General features: G+C 40.3%; 1 protein-coding gene across 1 annotated transcript in view; it reads right to left on the bottom strand.

Annotated features, from left to right (window-relative positions):
• Positions 1-3,731: 3,731 nt before the first annotated feature.
• TFCP2L1 (transcription factor CP2 like 1) overlaps positions 3,732-15,219 on the bottom strand; it is a 33,885-nt gene continuing 22,397 nt past the window's right edge. The window contains exons 9-15 of the mRNA XM_052675667.1: positions 14,140-14,188; positions 13,948-14,041; positions 12,834-12,924; positions 12,049-12,149; positions 11,369-11,511; positions 9,620-9,671; positions 3,732-9,174 (exon numbers count right to left, since the gene is read on the bottom strand). Coding sequence (XP_052531627.1) covers positions 9,137-9,174; positions 9,620-9,671; positions 11,369-11,511; positions 12,049-12,149; positions 12,834-12,924; positions 13,948-14,041; positions 14,140-14,188 — 568 coding nt within the window. The 3' untranslated portion in view covers positions 3,732-9,136. The remainder of the gene's footprint in view (positions 9,175-9,619; positions 9,672-11,368; positions 11,512-12,048; positions 12,150-12,833; positions 12,925-13,947; positions 14,042-14,139; positions 14,189-15,219) is intronic.

Genomic DNA, 15,219 nt, shown 5'->3' with positions numbered 1-15,219 from the left:
CCCAAGAACTCTCAGGCTTAGGAGAAAGCAATTACCAAGTTATATACATTTTGGTTTTTTGTTTTTTGTGTTTTTTTTTTATTTGCTGGGAAAAAATAAAGTAAAAAATACTCCCTAGTTCAATTTTTAAATTGCCTTTTTTCATGGATGAACTGAAAGATGATTACGGCTTGGTGTGCCTGTGTTATTTTACCTTCCTCCCACCCAACGCTAGAAAGACAAAAGCTTTACTTAGTGGATGTATTAACAGATAACAGAGGTAAGAACTGAGCATTATGATCTCCAGGAGGATCCCCTGGCAAGCATTGGGGAAGTCTTCCCTTTGCTGACCCCATAGGATGCTGAGTAGCCTCTGGGCTGGCCCTGTTTCCAGCAACCCTGCACATAGCATGGGGGTTGAAACAAGATGATCATTGTGGTCCTTTTCAACCCAGGCCATTCTACGATTGCATGATTCTATGAAGTCTGGGCCAGGTGACTTTCAGAAATTCCTTCCACCCTAAATTATTTTATGAGTCTATAATTTTATAGCCTTCATCACAGTCACAGGTTGACGTCAGTCATGCAAGCTGGCAAGGGGATGAAACATGAAACAAGTTTCATCCATATTGCCTGTTTTCAGGAGCAATTAAGTACAGAATCACCAGCTTGTAATTAGCTTAATCTCATCATTATGCCTCTCCCATCACCACCAAGAGCCATATAACCAACACTGGGCTGGTGATGGATTGGAGACCCACAGATGAACCAGACCATAAGAGGCCAGCTCAGTACAGGGCAGCAGCACTCTTGGACACCCCAAGACTTTGGCTTTATGGTTTGGGTTCTGAAACCTAATGGCCTGCATGATTATGTTCCGACCCTTAAACAATCTAAAGAAGATGCATTTTGCTCTGACTTGCTCAGGAATTGACTCATTTATCTCACTGGATAGGCAAAACCCCTGTTCACACAGACTCTGAAGAACAAGCAGATGGCATATTACTCACTGTATAAAGACCATCAGGATTCCTAGATGTTCTCATAACAAATTTTCTCCAAACTAAGCTTTTAATTTCATTTCTAAGGAGGTAACACAAGTTACTATTGACACAAATCCCCATTGTAGAGTCAGCACAGACCAGGCATGCTAATCTCGAGAGAATAGATGGGTGAAAAAATAGAAGTGGAAAGAAAAGGAGAAACAAAGATTTCTATGTTGTGAGACCCCAGTATAAGTGAGAGCTTAATGCAACGCTGAATGAAATGCAGTACACACCAATGATCAAGCCCATACAAATCCAGCCACTCACCTAGAACAGTCCCAGCACAGCCTCCCCTACAGCCATCATGGGGGGGGAGGGCAGCTGGTTTATAAAGCTCTGACCAGGTGCAGGGAAGGCTCCTGCTCTGTGGCAGCAAGGCTGACCCAATCACAAACCAATCTGTGAATCAAAAACACCTGGGGATGCTTGGCAACTTGTTTGCATCTCTGAGGATTTATTCTATCAACAGGAAAAGGGATTGCTAGCCCTGGCTTTCTTACAAGACCTCCTCAGAATTCAAATGTGTAGGGAAAGAAATGTCATTCTTAACCAAGGGTCATGATTTTTTTCTCCAGTGCTTACTAATAAAAGGTTTCTTGCCCACACCACCTGGCATCCTCCTGATGGTGTCAGGGACAGGTGTCATTCTGAGCCTTGGGATTCCAAGCAGTGCAGGGATGGGATTTAGAGTCCTTGCACTCCTGACTACCAAAATATCCTGTTAATTTTTTACTTAATGGCCTCTCCTGGCTTCAGCTATAAATCTCCACAAAAAGAATCAAGTTAAAAATTGCCTTATGCACAGGGACACACCCTAAATAGACACTGCAGACAACACATGTACAGTCACAATGGATCTGTATATTCAGGTCAATTATTAACTCAGTGATGCACATGAAGTTTAAGGTCTTACCATTCTCTGCTTAATGAGTGCCAAATAAGATTTCATTTCTTATTTCAACGTATGTACTTTATGATCTTTTATTTCACACCTGAACTCACCCCCACATACATATTCGTATATTCATTCAACTGGGATGGGTGGCAACCCATCAGGACTTCATCACAAGTTGGCTGCTTTGGGTCTGAGTTCTACCACGTCAATGTTTTATGCTAAATGCAAGTTCAGAAAGGCCCCTGACAACCCCTCCTTCCTGTTGAGAGACCTTTCCCAGGGGACCTGGTGGACAGAGGTGGTTGAGCTACTAAGCCCTGAAGAACACATACATCTCTTCAGGCCATATCCTTGGTTTCAGCTCCCGATCCTCATCTTTGCACCACTGGGGCTCAGAGGCATTACATTTAACTATTACCTTTAAGAACTTTCTCACTGAAAAAAAAGCAAGAGAGGAACATCACCTGCGTCTGTGAGAGCCCAAAAGGTCATTGATTAACGTTACTTGGTGGTGCTCATCACATTCACCTCCTGGTATGAGTAGCTCTCCATGGCTGCTCTGCCTTAGAGGCTACACAAGAGGGGCAATGCCTATTTTCCTCGCAGGTTGCTTAACAAGTCATGTGCTACCAGCCAGATGACTGCAGTGAGTCAACAGCGGATTGCCACTTTGTCCCCGTGGCACTAAAAATGATTCATGCTGTGTTATGAGTGAAAGCTAAGTTGCTTCACTGCCTTAGTCGCTGTCAACTAATAGTGGTGGATTTGCTTGAATTTGCCATAGTGGATGGGCTGGGGACCATTTTTTTAATGTGGGCTTCAGCTCCAGTCCATCCAGTGATATACTGGCACAGGCCACCCAGGGAGGTGGGGGGGGGGGGGCACTGTCCCTGTCCTTAGCGCTGTCCTTCATGTATGCAGCCTCTATGGTTTCACGCTGAGCCTCTACTGCCAACACAGCCTCATGTTTTTTACTCAAGTTTTCCCTGATTTTTCTCCCGTGAGTTAAACTACTGGGTGATGTCATGGAGATCTTAATTCCCAAAGTAGTGCCAATCATCCAGAAATTTTTCCTTGGGGAAGATGATAGATTTTGATATCTCTTTCATGAAGAAACTCCTCCCAGCATTGCATGTGTTCAAGGCCATCCAATGTAAGATTTCTAGCACCTCTCCTCCTACAGTCCTTGCTGTAATATACTAAAAATAGATGCAGAAACCATTGCAGAATCAAGTATTTCCCGTGCAGGTAAACCTGGAAGCATTCAGCTCCTTTCAAAGAATGAGAATGAGGAATGTTATTCCTCTGCCTGCTCCATAGTTGGGACTAACACTTTCAACTGAAAGACTGCATTGTTTTATAAATTGGAAAATTAATTTTGAAATGTTTGCTTGCTGTTGAGGATTTATATGAGATTAAGCCACAGCTTTGGCTTAGGAGCTCTACTCTTGGACCATAGCTCTCCTCACCCACGACCAGCTCTTTTCAGCTCCCGTCCAGTCATAACCACAGCTTCTAGGCGTGTTCCCAAGGAGGTCTTTTTCTTGTATGCTTCCCTCCCAGTGTCTGCATCAAGCAGGCCTCACAGATTATACACGATCTTGTTTCTGCACTGTATCACTGAGAAATGAAGCCAGTCCCAACAAGAAGAGATGGCTGCAGGACATTTTGCTATGGTCAACCCTCTTTCCCCAGCACTGTTCAGACTTCTCTCCTGTTGATCCTGAGAGGGCACACAGCACCACGTGGCTGCAACACATGGCTCTCCCGCACAAATCCACGCCAAGCAAAGGAGAAACAAAACACAGGCGTCTTACAAACAGGTTTATTTGCATTTTGACTGGAGCACAGATTCTAGATACAGATTTCTTCTGCACAACAGTACAATAGCCAGTGCAAAATATGCTTTTTTTTTTTTTAATTCATGTACAAAAAAACCAAACAAACTATAAGACAAAAAGTGTGGCAGTATTTACTCACAACTGGTACGCCTCAGCCTCCAACCCATCCTCCTCTATTCGCCCTCACCCATCACGCCAACTTTGGGGTCAGCATCGCCCATCTCCAATGGCTGCATTGTCAGTGACAAGAAGTAACTCCCATAGCCCTATGAAAGACAAACACTTGCCCCAAGCAAACTGGGAAAACAGCAGGCTACTGAAAGAAAAAAAATAGGCACACCGGCTGCTTACCTGCTCTCCCCACACAGAGCAGAAGTATTTTGAGGGATGGCAAAGAAAAAAAAAAAAAGGTACAAATCAGAAATGCACAGAAAATTAGGTACCAGCTTAACCTATTTTTAAACAGAGGCAAAGATACTGAAATACATCTCCAGTCTGCCTTCTGATATTCACCCACAGGAGCAATGATTGACAGCAAATGCACACTCCCCACTTGGAGCAGTACCCTGTGCTGTCAAGCAGGTTATAATCTTAAGAAAATATGTGCACTACTAGCATAGGGTAAAACCATTTCATAACTGAAGGAGAAAGGCAAGCCACAGTCTGAATACAATTATTTTTCTGAGAACAGTCAAAAAATGAGAACAGAGACAAAAAGAACTGTCCCAGTCATCCACCAGGCAGTTGCTAGAAATACAGCCAGTGCTTAAGCAATATAACATCAAGGTAGGAAAGTCACTGTACAGCTGTTCTGCTTAGGGAGTAACTCTTACTAACTTAAAAGCATTGGGCCAACAATTTATCCTTAACTAATTTTCAGAAGCTGTAATATAAAGCTGCAGTGTTAGCTCAAGAACGTACTCATCTTCATCAAGGCTTGGAATTTATATTGCAGAAATTTATAAAATTTACATGACTCCAAGTGTTCCACTCCCAAATCACCCAGAGCTTCTATTGTAGACTTTTTCTACCCAAAAATGACTGGACTTCGAAGCTTGATCAACGAGAGCTCTTTACATTGAACTGCAGTTAAACAAAGTAGAGTACCACTTAAAGGACACAAGTACTCAGGACAGATATGTGTGAAACAATACAGCATGTATGTGTATATGTCTATATGCATAAATATGTATATGTTACACTATAAGGAGAGTGCCGTTCAGAACATCTCAACTGCAAGGATCTTTTTACCACCTGCAAATCCTGAAAGTTCAGTTCAGTACATTTCACATCAAGCTGATGAAACTTCAGTATTTTCTAAATTGAATTATTTTTAATATTTTACTCAATTCAGCTATTCTTCTATCCTTTCATCCCCAGCAGGCCCACTTTTACTCATAGGCTTATGTTAAAGGAGAGCCCACTGAGAAATGGACAGGCTGGGACATCACACTACTTGTTAAAACTTGTACCACCCAGAGCTGATAAGCGTCTCCTGAGCTAAAAAAAGTCTCACTTAAATTACTTTGAGCGGGAGGTTTCAAATCCTACTTTTGAACAAAGAATTAGGTACTGAAAAAAAATAAAAAAGACTGCACTTAAGAGCAGTGTAAATGCAAAACCCCATTAATCGCAAGGAAAGCAACTTATCTCCCATACCTTTAGACTATGTCGAATTTAGACATTTAGCCCAGATTAATTATTTGTGCTTCTTTTATTCTTGAAGAGAAGGTTTTCTTAACACCCAGAGATGCAACAAGTGGAAGTAACTTGTCATTCTTCTAAATGACCGAGCTAGTGGTGTCTAGATCTTTATCGGTGTGTATGCTACAGGAATACAAGCCTCCAAGTTTCTGTTGGGACAAAAGCTCAGCAAGGACTAGGTTCAACTCTGTCAAGTAAGCATAAGCCTTACATACACATTAGTTACACAGCTTAACAAATAAGCTAACACAGATAAAAACAGTAGAGCCCACCTAGTAAGACAGTATTCCTATTCTATGTAATTGTTTACTCTGGAATACCTTCTTACAGTATGGAAAGGACAAGAAGATACATTGTCAAATTTGTCCTTACATCAGTATAAAATTATTTGATTTAAAGAATCTAAATGTAACAAAGCCCTAACAGAGTTATTTGTATTCAGAATTAATCAAGTGCTACTGAAATAGCATTAGGACTGCTGCATATACTTCCTTGTAGCAAGACTTGTTTCTAAAATAACTAAGAACAAGTTATACTCTTCAAACATAAGTGAACAGTCCTTAGTTCCTAACTTTGAGAGAAACGCTGTCTCTGTCCTTCCTTTGCACTGCTGTGTTTCAGTATTGCCATGTCCCCAGAATTTCAGGGCCATCACGTGCAAGTGAATCAGCTACTGACTACACTCTTCCTACCAACTCCAACGAGCCTTTTAAATCGCTCTCATCAGGTCAGATTCACCTCTCTGAGTTGTATACACAAGCAGATATGCCAGATATACAGTACTGGGCCAATATTACAAGAAAGCATGAAAAAACATAGCCAATCTTCTGAAGCATCTTCCATAAAAGAAACGAGGTAACAGCCCTGGTACACAATAGCATGTATGTTGTGGCATGCAGAGCAGGCTGCAGCGCCTGGTGACAGAATAAGGAACATCTACAACATCATTTAGTACAGTCAATAACCACAACTTCTATCATTTATGTACTTTCCTCAGAGCAGTGACAGAAAAGGGATAGATGAAGGAAACACAGATGTAGCTCTGCAGTGCCTACATCACTTGGCAGCAAGTGCATACTGGAAGAAACGAAACTACCCTCACTCTTTAGGGGAGTTTTGAGCTGGGAGGGTAGCTGAGAGGGGAGGGGTCCACCTTCCACTGTGGCTCACCTTGGGACAAAACTCCTGCCTGCTTAAGTGACACAAAGGCCAGCAAGAACTGCCCAATCAGGGTGAGAAGACAGAAAGGAATAGAAGAAAGACAGAAGGAGTAGACTTGAAAAGGACCTTCGAAGATCACCTAATCCAACTGCTTGCCCACTGCAGGCTAGTCAAAAGTTAAAGTGTGTTATTGAGGGTATTGTCCAAACGTCCACTCACAGGGATAGGGAAACAACCACCTCTCTAAGAAGCCTGTTCCAGTGTTTCATCAGAAATAAAAGTTTTAGTCACACATGGGCTCCCCTGCAGCTGCAGTTTCACTTCAACGCAAGGGTCAAGTTTCATGTGGCCTCAGCTTTCTCTCAGAAAGATGATGTTTTCCAGCTTCCAAAAGGGCATTTCTTCCCCCAAAGACTCCCCCAGCTACTGTTTGGCCACACCTCACTCCATGAACCCACTTGCAATCTCCTCACCTACACTGCCTGGTCCTTAACAAAGCAGCCTCAAGTTCCTTTACATACTTCAAGGGGTGGAATTGCCATGTCCCAAAGCCTGAGAGTCACTTCAGATAAATGCTACAATTCATGGAGCATCAGGACAGCCAGTTGTGCAAGATCGTGCCTAAGCATGCAATTAGAGAAGTTGGCTGAAGCTTTTCCCATTGTAACATAGTTTTCTATTCTAGTATTATTTTTGGTGTAAAGAAACTGGTAGGGATGGGTGGTTGTTTTTGCACAAAACTTGATGTTTTTAATGAAAAAACTGTTGCTTTTCTCAGTATTTTGCTCTTTATTTCTGTAGGGAAAATTTGAATTCTGTCAGAAAAAAATATCCATCCGTGTCTGTTCGAATTCCTCCAGTGTCAGCTGGGAGCTGTAATTCACGGGCTGCTCGTCCCCCTCTCTCCCAGAAGGCTGAGCTCCTGGGCACCCCTCCAGCCTTCGTGACGCATTCTCCCTTTGATGAACCCACAGTAAGCACATCATGGGATCTGACATCCAGCCAAAGAGCTCAACCCCAAGGGAGACATGGCGCTCAAGGCACTTGAATGGTAATTTCTGAGGTCTGCAACAGTAGCTGAAACCCATGCTGCATTAAGGGTCAAATGGATTTAATTAAATATTTCCATTTCAAAATGCTAGAACATTTTATTTAGCGTTTTTCAACTGATTATTTCTCATTAAAAAAAATAAAAAAATAAAAAAAAAATTCCATGCCAGGAAAGTTTCTGGTATTTCAGCTTGCAACCCAGGTGAAATGAAAGATTCAAGTGGATCAGTTTGATGCTAGATGGCCATTTGGTTTGGGAGACAGCTTATTAATTACCAGCCAAAAAACCAAAAGACTCCCTCCATGCAAGAAGGGTGTGATTCAGTTTGCCTTTGGACATCAGTGGAAGCCACTTTTTTTAGCTACATGGAGCCTGGATGGTTTCCCAAAAGACCACGAGAGGGTGGGGTTGAGAATAGTTGAGAATATTTGAAACAGGAGACGAGTGAAAAAACAAGAATACAAGAAGCAGCAACTAAGATGATCCATTACCCACACTCAATCTAAACACTGTTTTACATACTGTACTAATTTTCTCCTCCCAACTACTCACTAGGATCAAAAAATCTAATTCCCAGTTACAGTTAAAGATAGCAGTTAATTAATGTTTTGTAGCGTGGAATAAACCATGGTATGAATTTGTCAACAGCTCTGTAGCTTTCAACATTCAAAACATTTCCTTGGTAAATCCTCACACACTCAATTCAAGGAGACTATTTTAAAGCTCAAGATAGAATACAGTACTGAACTGCTCGCCTCAGGTTATATATTCCCCCTTGAACCCTGCAAAGCTGTTCTGTTGGATGGGTGTTAAAGAAGCTCTATCAGGTCAGACCAAGGTCTCTGGACTTTAAGCATATCTACAGGTGGAAAGCAGCTAATTGCAAGCTTCCAGGATTGATACTCTGAGTAGGCACTGGGAATCAATTCTATTCTCTGCATTGCTCAGTCTGATGCAGGATTAAGCCCCAAGCCTTCCACCTCAAAGAGTAAAAGAGGATCCCCAGGGAGCCTATGCTCATCTGCAATGGGGTGTGTGGTGAAAGACAAAATAAAAACAGAACAAAAACAAGCCACATTCAGAACTGTAAATAAATCAATTCACCCAACCACGAGGGGTCTAGAGAATGTTTTTTTGTTTATCTTTCCCTTTAGTACAAGGCAGATGTTTCTAAGCAATGTGCAGAAACCTCAGTTTTTAGGACCGTAGAGGAAGGGAGGGAGGAAGAAACATGTACAAGCTTTGAGAGTGTTCTCAAGTTCAGGTTCAAAACAAAGAAAAAAAAAAAAAAAAGAAAAAAAGAATATCTGCAAAAGTAAGGTTTTCCTTAAGCTGTTTGGTAATTCTTAGTTCATAGGAGCATTTTATCCAGAAGGTTCTTCATGTTTCCAGTCTAGGTTGTAGCAATCTCAGTGAGGCACTAAATTTTAGGCTGTCAAAGTCTTTCTGTGCAGCAGGGTCATTTTAAAATGATGTGGTAGCCATCATTGCTTTCAGCTGTAACAAAGAAAATGCAAAGTATTTTTTCATCGATTTTAGAAAACAACACGGATGAATAACTCCAGATTTTCTTAGTTTTCACTAGTTTGCATTCTTGTTCCACAATCCATTCACGACATTCAATGCTGAACATCTAGGTCAAAGCCTTTACATCATTTTACATTTAAAAAAAAAAACAATAACATACTAGCATTCCTCTTTGCTTTAAGACTTTCTGCTCGTTTATGTCAGAGGTGTTGGTGGAATTATGGAAATCTTGTAACAGTGTAACAAAGGAAAATACATATCAGTCTATCTGTAAACTGATGCAACTTCTTGACCTCCTTCAAAAATTACATTAGTTTCCTCTTCAGGACACCAGCACTGAGTTTGTGAAAAAGTTTAGTTCCATTGAACAGAAAAAATATCTTCAGAAACATGGAATAAGAGCACCAATAGTTACCTTTTAATGTGCTGATAACGAAACAAGATTCATCCTGGAAGTTTTGCACCATCTGAAGGGAGAAGAAAAAATATTTTTAGCCATTTAATTCAAGTTTCTTTCAGTGTCAATACTAACTTTAAGGAAAAATTATTGAACAAAACATGGTGTCTATATATTTCTCAGTAATCCTGTCCACAGATTATTAGAAGTACATGAGTGATTACATGTGGTCCTTGCAGCTGCTAGTGTGCTTAAGAGAAACTTACACTGAGGTGTTTTGCTAGGAACTGATCTGGCTGGTTCAGCATTCTACCCATCCTATTTGCAGCTCCTGGTGCTGTAATTTCTTTCAACACTCCAGCAAATCTATTAAGTCTGCTAAGGGACATGATCTTTACATGATGCTACAACATTTCAGTCTGAAGACAGGCCCTCCTAAAAGCCAGCAAGTGTAATACACACAGGTGTGTGTATACATGCACACATTCAGCAGAACCATAAAACTCAGTTGTGTTTACATTAGGCTCTGGGATAATGCCTAGAGATGTCCAGCCCTGAGAAATATGCTCCTTGCTGAGTAAAGAACTGTTGCTAATATGAAATCATTTCAGAAGTGTCCAACCAGTTATTCTGATCAGATAGTAGCTAGAAATGCTGTGACTCAGTGGTTAATGGAGGTGATCAGAACCTCTCTATAATCAGCCAGAAAATCCAGCTTTATTCAAAACCTTTCTCCTAACTACTGAACAATATTCAGTATATAGAGTAGAGCATTTTCCAGCTGCAAGCTCTCACAATAAACACCCTCTTCACCTGCTCCTGCAAATCAAACTTCACTGGCCAGTCTGTGTGCCTGCATCTAATGATGCATGAAGTACATTCATACAGCACCTCACTCTTGCCACTACACTACCAGAACAAGGAAAAAAAAAAAAAACCCTCACAAAAATAAAGCAATAGGCATTGTTAATAATTGACTTAAGTAAATAGTTAGAGTCTTATACCCAAGCTAGTTCAGGCAATTCCCCTACCTAACGTTGCCTTCAAGCACTTCACGTCCATAAAGCATTAAGGTTTCAGATTTAATCAGGCTGAAATAGCAAGGAGCCTTCAGGAATAAGCATTACGTCCTTCATTTTAGGCTCCTGTTGAGACCTATGCTCTGCTTCATTTGTTTTAAAAATGTTTCTTACATATGAAGCTCCCTAAGTGATTCTGGTGCATTAATAAGCAAGTCATTTAAGGGGGGGGGAAAAGAGGAAGAAGGGCAACTCGCTATTAACCTACAAGTTAATGGAATGGACTAAATTAAGCCATCATATAATGGGACACAAGCAGTTAGCAGAGGTTCATGAAATCATAGTGCGCACTTACACAGCGCTAACTCTGACCCAGTAGTCAGTCGGTCATTACTTGGCTCTAATGACTGGCCAAGATGTAAGATTAATTGCCCTAAAGATTTGCAAACTTGTCTTCTCCAGAAAACTTTCCTATTCATTTCTAAAGGACCTAACTTCAGATCTTCATTTAGGAATTTGTTTAAGCAGCCAAAATGAAAAGGAAATGCATGTTCTGTAACACAAAAACTTTAAAATCACACCCAAGTCAAAGTTATGCATGAATGATACAAGTTACTTGTTTTAACTTTCTGGGATTGATGATCTTGCAAAGTTTCCTCCAAAATTCATTCCATAATTTAAAAGCTCATTCTTACTTCAAGAAGTCAGATAGCTGTTATAGCTCTGATAGTTTGCTTTAAACCCTTACCTCATTGCTCACTAATACATGGATCCCTGTGGGTCCCTGACGATAGATTCGATTTATCTGCTGTGGAGAAATGCTGTACAAGTTTGCAATCTTCTCCATTAATTCCAAGGTGGTCAGCTCTTCCAAGAAGATTGCATGATATACTGCAACAAGTTAAAGTAATTATAGAGTAATTATAGAGTAGTAATTACAGGTAACACCAAGATGTTCAATATCAACAACCAAATGGATTTAAGATCAAAGTTCAAATCCTGACAGCAAGTAAGCAAGCTTAGTATATTCAAAGGTGATCAAAATAAGCCACTTGATGATTTGTAGAATACTTAATATTTGGGTTCATCAGGCAAATAAGACCCATGTCAAATTTGTCCAGAGAAAATCATAGGGACTAATGAAAACATGTATCATAGGGCACAAAAAAATAACGATCATACAGGGATGTTAGTATTGTTGGATAATCTACTTTTAAATTTTGATATTTTAAGCTTCTGATAAGTAGAAAACTACATTATGAGATGTTTCATAGAAGTATTATTTTATTAGATGTCATAACCTAACAGTATCAAAACTGGGATAAATGGGGCCTCTTTAAACACATAGGAACCCAAACTGTACCATGCAACAGAGCTCAGGCAGAAAGCAGTCTTTTCAGAAAACAAAATCCATACATAAAAGCTTACCACAAAGACTGCCATCTCCATTCTCTCGTTTTTGGTGGAGATGGGATCTGTTTTGCTCTGGTTCTTGACAGACATAAATTGTCATCTTGGGCCTTACATTTCTATGGATTATTAAAAGATAGTAATGAGTTACTAAGATCTAAAATTGTTCCACTCAGCCCCAAACACTGAAAGATAGAATCATCCAGACTGTGCATAAATAACCAACTAAGAAGAATAGCCTTGATTCTGGTGGCTAAACGATGCAGGAGGTCTGGTAAAGGCCCTTTGGGAGGTGGTGGCAGACTGCAGAGCACCTTAACCTCCTTCAGGGATGGATAAGAATAAACAGTATTCATCATTTGCAAAGCAGTTCATCAAACCCTTCTGTACTGATTTAAATTCTGACCAGATGAAGAATATAAGATGTTGTTGCCATTTAAATTAAATTTTAGAGTCATTTGATTTATTTTTTTGTTCGTTTGTTATATGTGACAGATATGCCAGATGGAGTATTATAGGCTGTGTTGCCTATGAAGTCGATGCAAACTATCAGCTGATAGCAAATAAACCACTGGAGATCCACATTATATTGCTTCATTTTTAACTCAGGTGAGAGTTTGATAGCACTTCTGGTCTCTGCTTGGATTTGAATACCATTGTCATCTCCAGCCTTTAAAACTATCTTTTGAGGTGTTAAAATGAGGTCTAAGTGCTATAGCTCTAGGATTAACTTATAATTAACAACAGAAATATATCAATTGGTGCTGCCATAACAAGGAAAGTAGGAAGGAAGAAGTACAAACCTTCCTTTGATGGCATTAAACAGCCGAATTCCATCAGCAGGCCCACAGATTTGAACAAAATCTTCTTTGGACATCTTCAGTAAGTCAGCACCTACATATTTCAAATTGATTTTTTTTTCAGAAGTTAAGCAAATCTTAGCTTCCAAATTGCATGTATGGGCAACAGGAGAGGGAAGGGAATCCACAAAGTTAAACTAGACAGATTGGAGAGGCTGCAGATTCAGACAGTTGTACGCTACAGATCAATCACTGAGAAATAGAGTGCAAGAAGCCATCAAAAGAGCAGTGGTCCACAGGAAGATATTCAAACCAATACAGAACCAAGCTTCATTAAATGTTTCAATTTTTTTTGACTGCTACATTCACCAGACTGCTTCAGAGAAAGGCCTCTCAAGGCTTCACTGTCTTTAATACTACCCCATTCCACCATCTTACTGCTGTGTACAACTACCTAATGGAAGGGTACAGCGAAGATGAAGCCAGACTGACAGGGCATGAGACAGCAAATGGAAGTCGGAAGACAGAAAAAATACAGATCAGGTAAAAGGGAATTTTTTTCACTATGAGATTAATCAAATACTTGAAGAGATTATACAGATCACAGAATCATGGAATGGTTTAAGTTGGAAGGGACTTTTAAGATCATCTAGTTCCAACCCCCTGCTATAGGCACCTCCCTCTAGACCAGGTTGCTCACAGCCCCATCCAGCCTGGCCTTGAATCCTTCCAGGGAGGGGGCATCCACAGCCTCACTGGGCAACCTGTTCCAGTGTCTCACCAACCCTCACAGTACAGAATTTCTTCTTGATATCTAGTCTAAATCATGGATTGCCCAGCCTTGGAGATACCAGGAATGCAACTACACATGGCCCTAAGCAATTTGATCTAACTGGACTTCCTTCAAGCTAAAGAACTCAAGAAGTCCCTTCCAACTTCTATTTCTACAATGTATGTTTTACCAAATGCTAAGCAATTTAAGAACTAAAGAACAAGTATATTGGATCACATCAGTGAATCCACCAACACCGACCAGCAGTAGATGCTATTGATAGGGAGCATGAGCTGGACTTTTAAGAGAGAATAAAGACAAAATAATTAGATTATTTAAACTCACCCGAAAAACTTGAGAAGAGTCTACAGAATGGAGAGAACCTATTACGATGAAGCCACTGCTGGGCATCTTGAATAGAAGCAGAAGGAAGGAGATGCTACATTGCAAAAAGAATAAGAAGGTCTTGAAATGAACTGTGTTCACCAGTGTCCTAAAAAAGAAAAGCACCACATTAACATGATCTCAAATACTTACATCATTGCTGGGAGGCAGGAGCTCCACTTGGTGGGTTGGAGAACTGTTGCTAAAAAAAATTGTATGAAGTTGGAAGAGAAAAAAAAAACAAAAACATTATTTTAAATTTTGCATTGCAGTGCCCAACCTCCTCCCCCTCCTCTATTTGGTTCAACTGTTACAAGTTACATACCAACTTGGCTTTAACCTCTACCAGATTTTTAAAAAGGTGCCCAAAATCCAGACCAAGAACAAAAAAGAACTGATTGAATATCTGCTTGAGCTTTCTGTTGCTCAGTTGAGCTCCTACTCAACACTGAGAGAAAAACATCAGTTCAGCCATCTCATTCAAGGTATTCCATACAAGTGACTAAATAATGTGACGCCATCTAATTATGCAAGTTGTGACACACCAGCAAGGCTGAACTCAACCATTCTATGAGCAAGAAACCCTCTAACATTGTCTAATAGCAATTCTTACTAAATTTGAATAATAAAGGGCCTTCTAACTCAGTCCTGATGTTATTTTAAACACAGTAAGCTGCAAGTTAACTGTATTAGACAAAAAGACATTTCTAATATTTCTCAAACTATTTATACGATTTTCATAGAATCATAAAGGTTAAAAAAGGCCATTAAGATCATCTAGTCCAGCCATCAACCCATCACCCATGCCCACTAAATCCTCAGTGCCACAGCTACCCTTTTCTTGAACACCTCCAGGGACAACAACTCCAACTCTGGGCAGCCTGTTCCAATACTTCACCACTCTTTCAGAGAAGAAATTTTTCCTAATATCCAATCTGAGCATTTTCCCATAGGATTAATAATCTACCACTGGCTAAAAAATGCTCAAGAGTTCTCTCTGCTAACACTGCTTTCTGCCATTTCAGTGCTCATCTTTATCCATAGGTTGAAGTTGCTCATTGAAAATCTGTGGCACGACATCAATTAATTAACAACTCATGTGGGAATCTAACAAGGTTGAAGAGTCCTGGAGGAGGAATGGAAAGGGCTACACCAAAGTACTAAGGGAAAATGTGTTGCAGAGATGACTCAGAGATAATGAGGTTCATTGCTGTGTATTTCAGCCATCAACAA

The sequence above is a fragment of the Tympanuchus pallidicinctus genome, unplaced genomic scaffold (genome assembly GCF_026119805.1).
Source record: "Tympanuchus pallidicinctus isolate F22 unplaced genomic scaffold, pur_lepc_1.0 scaffold15, whole genome shotgun sequence".
NCBI lineage: Eukaryota > Metazoa > Chordata > Aves > Galliformes > Phasianidae > Tympanuchus > Tympanuchus pallidicinctus.
This window is presented reverse-complemented; position numbering and strand designations above follow the sequence as displayed.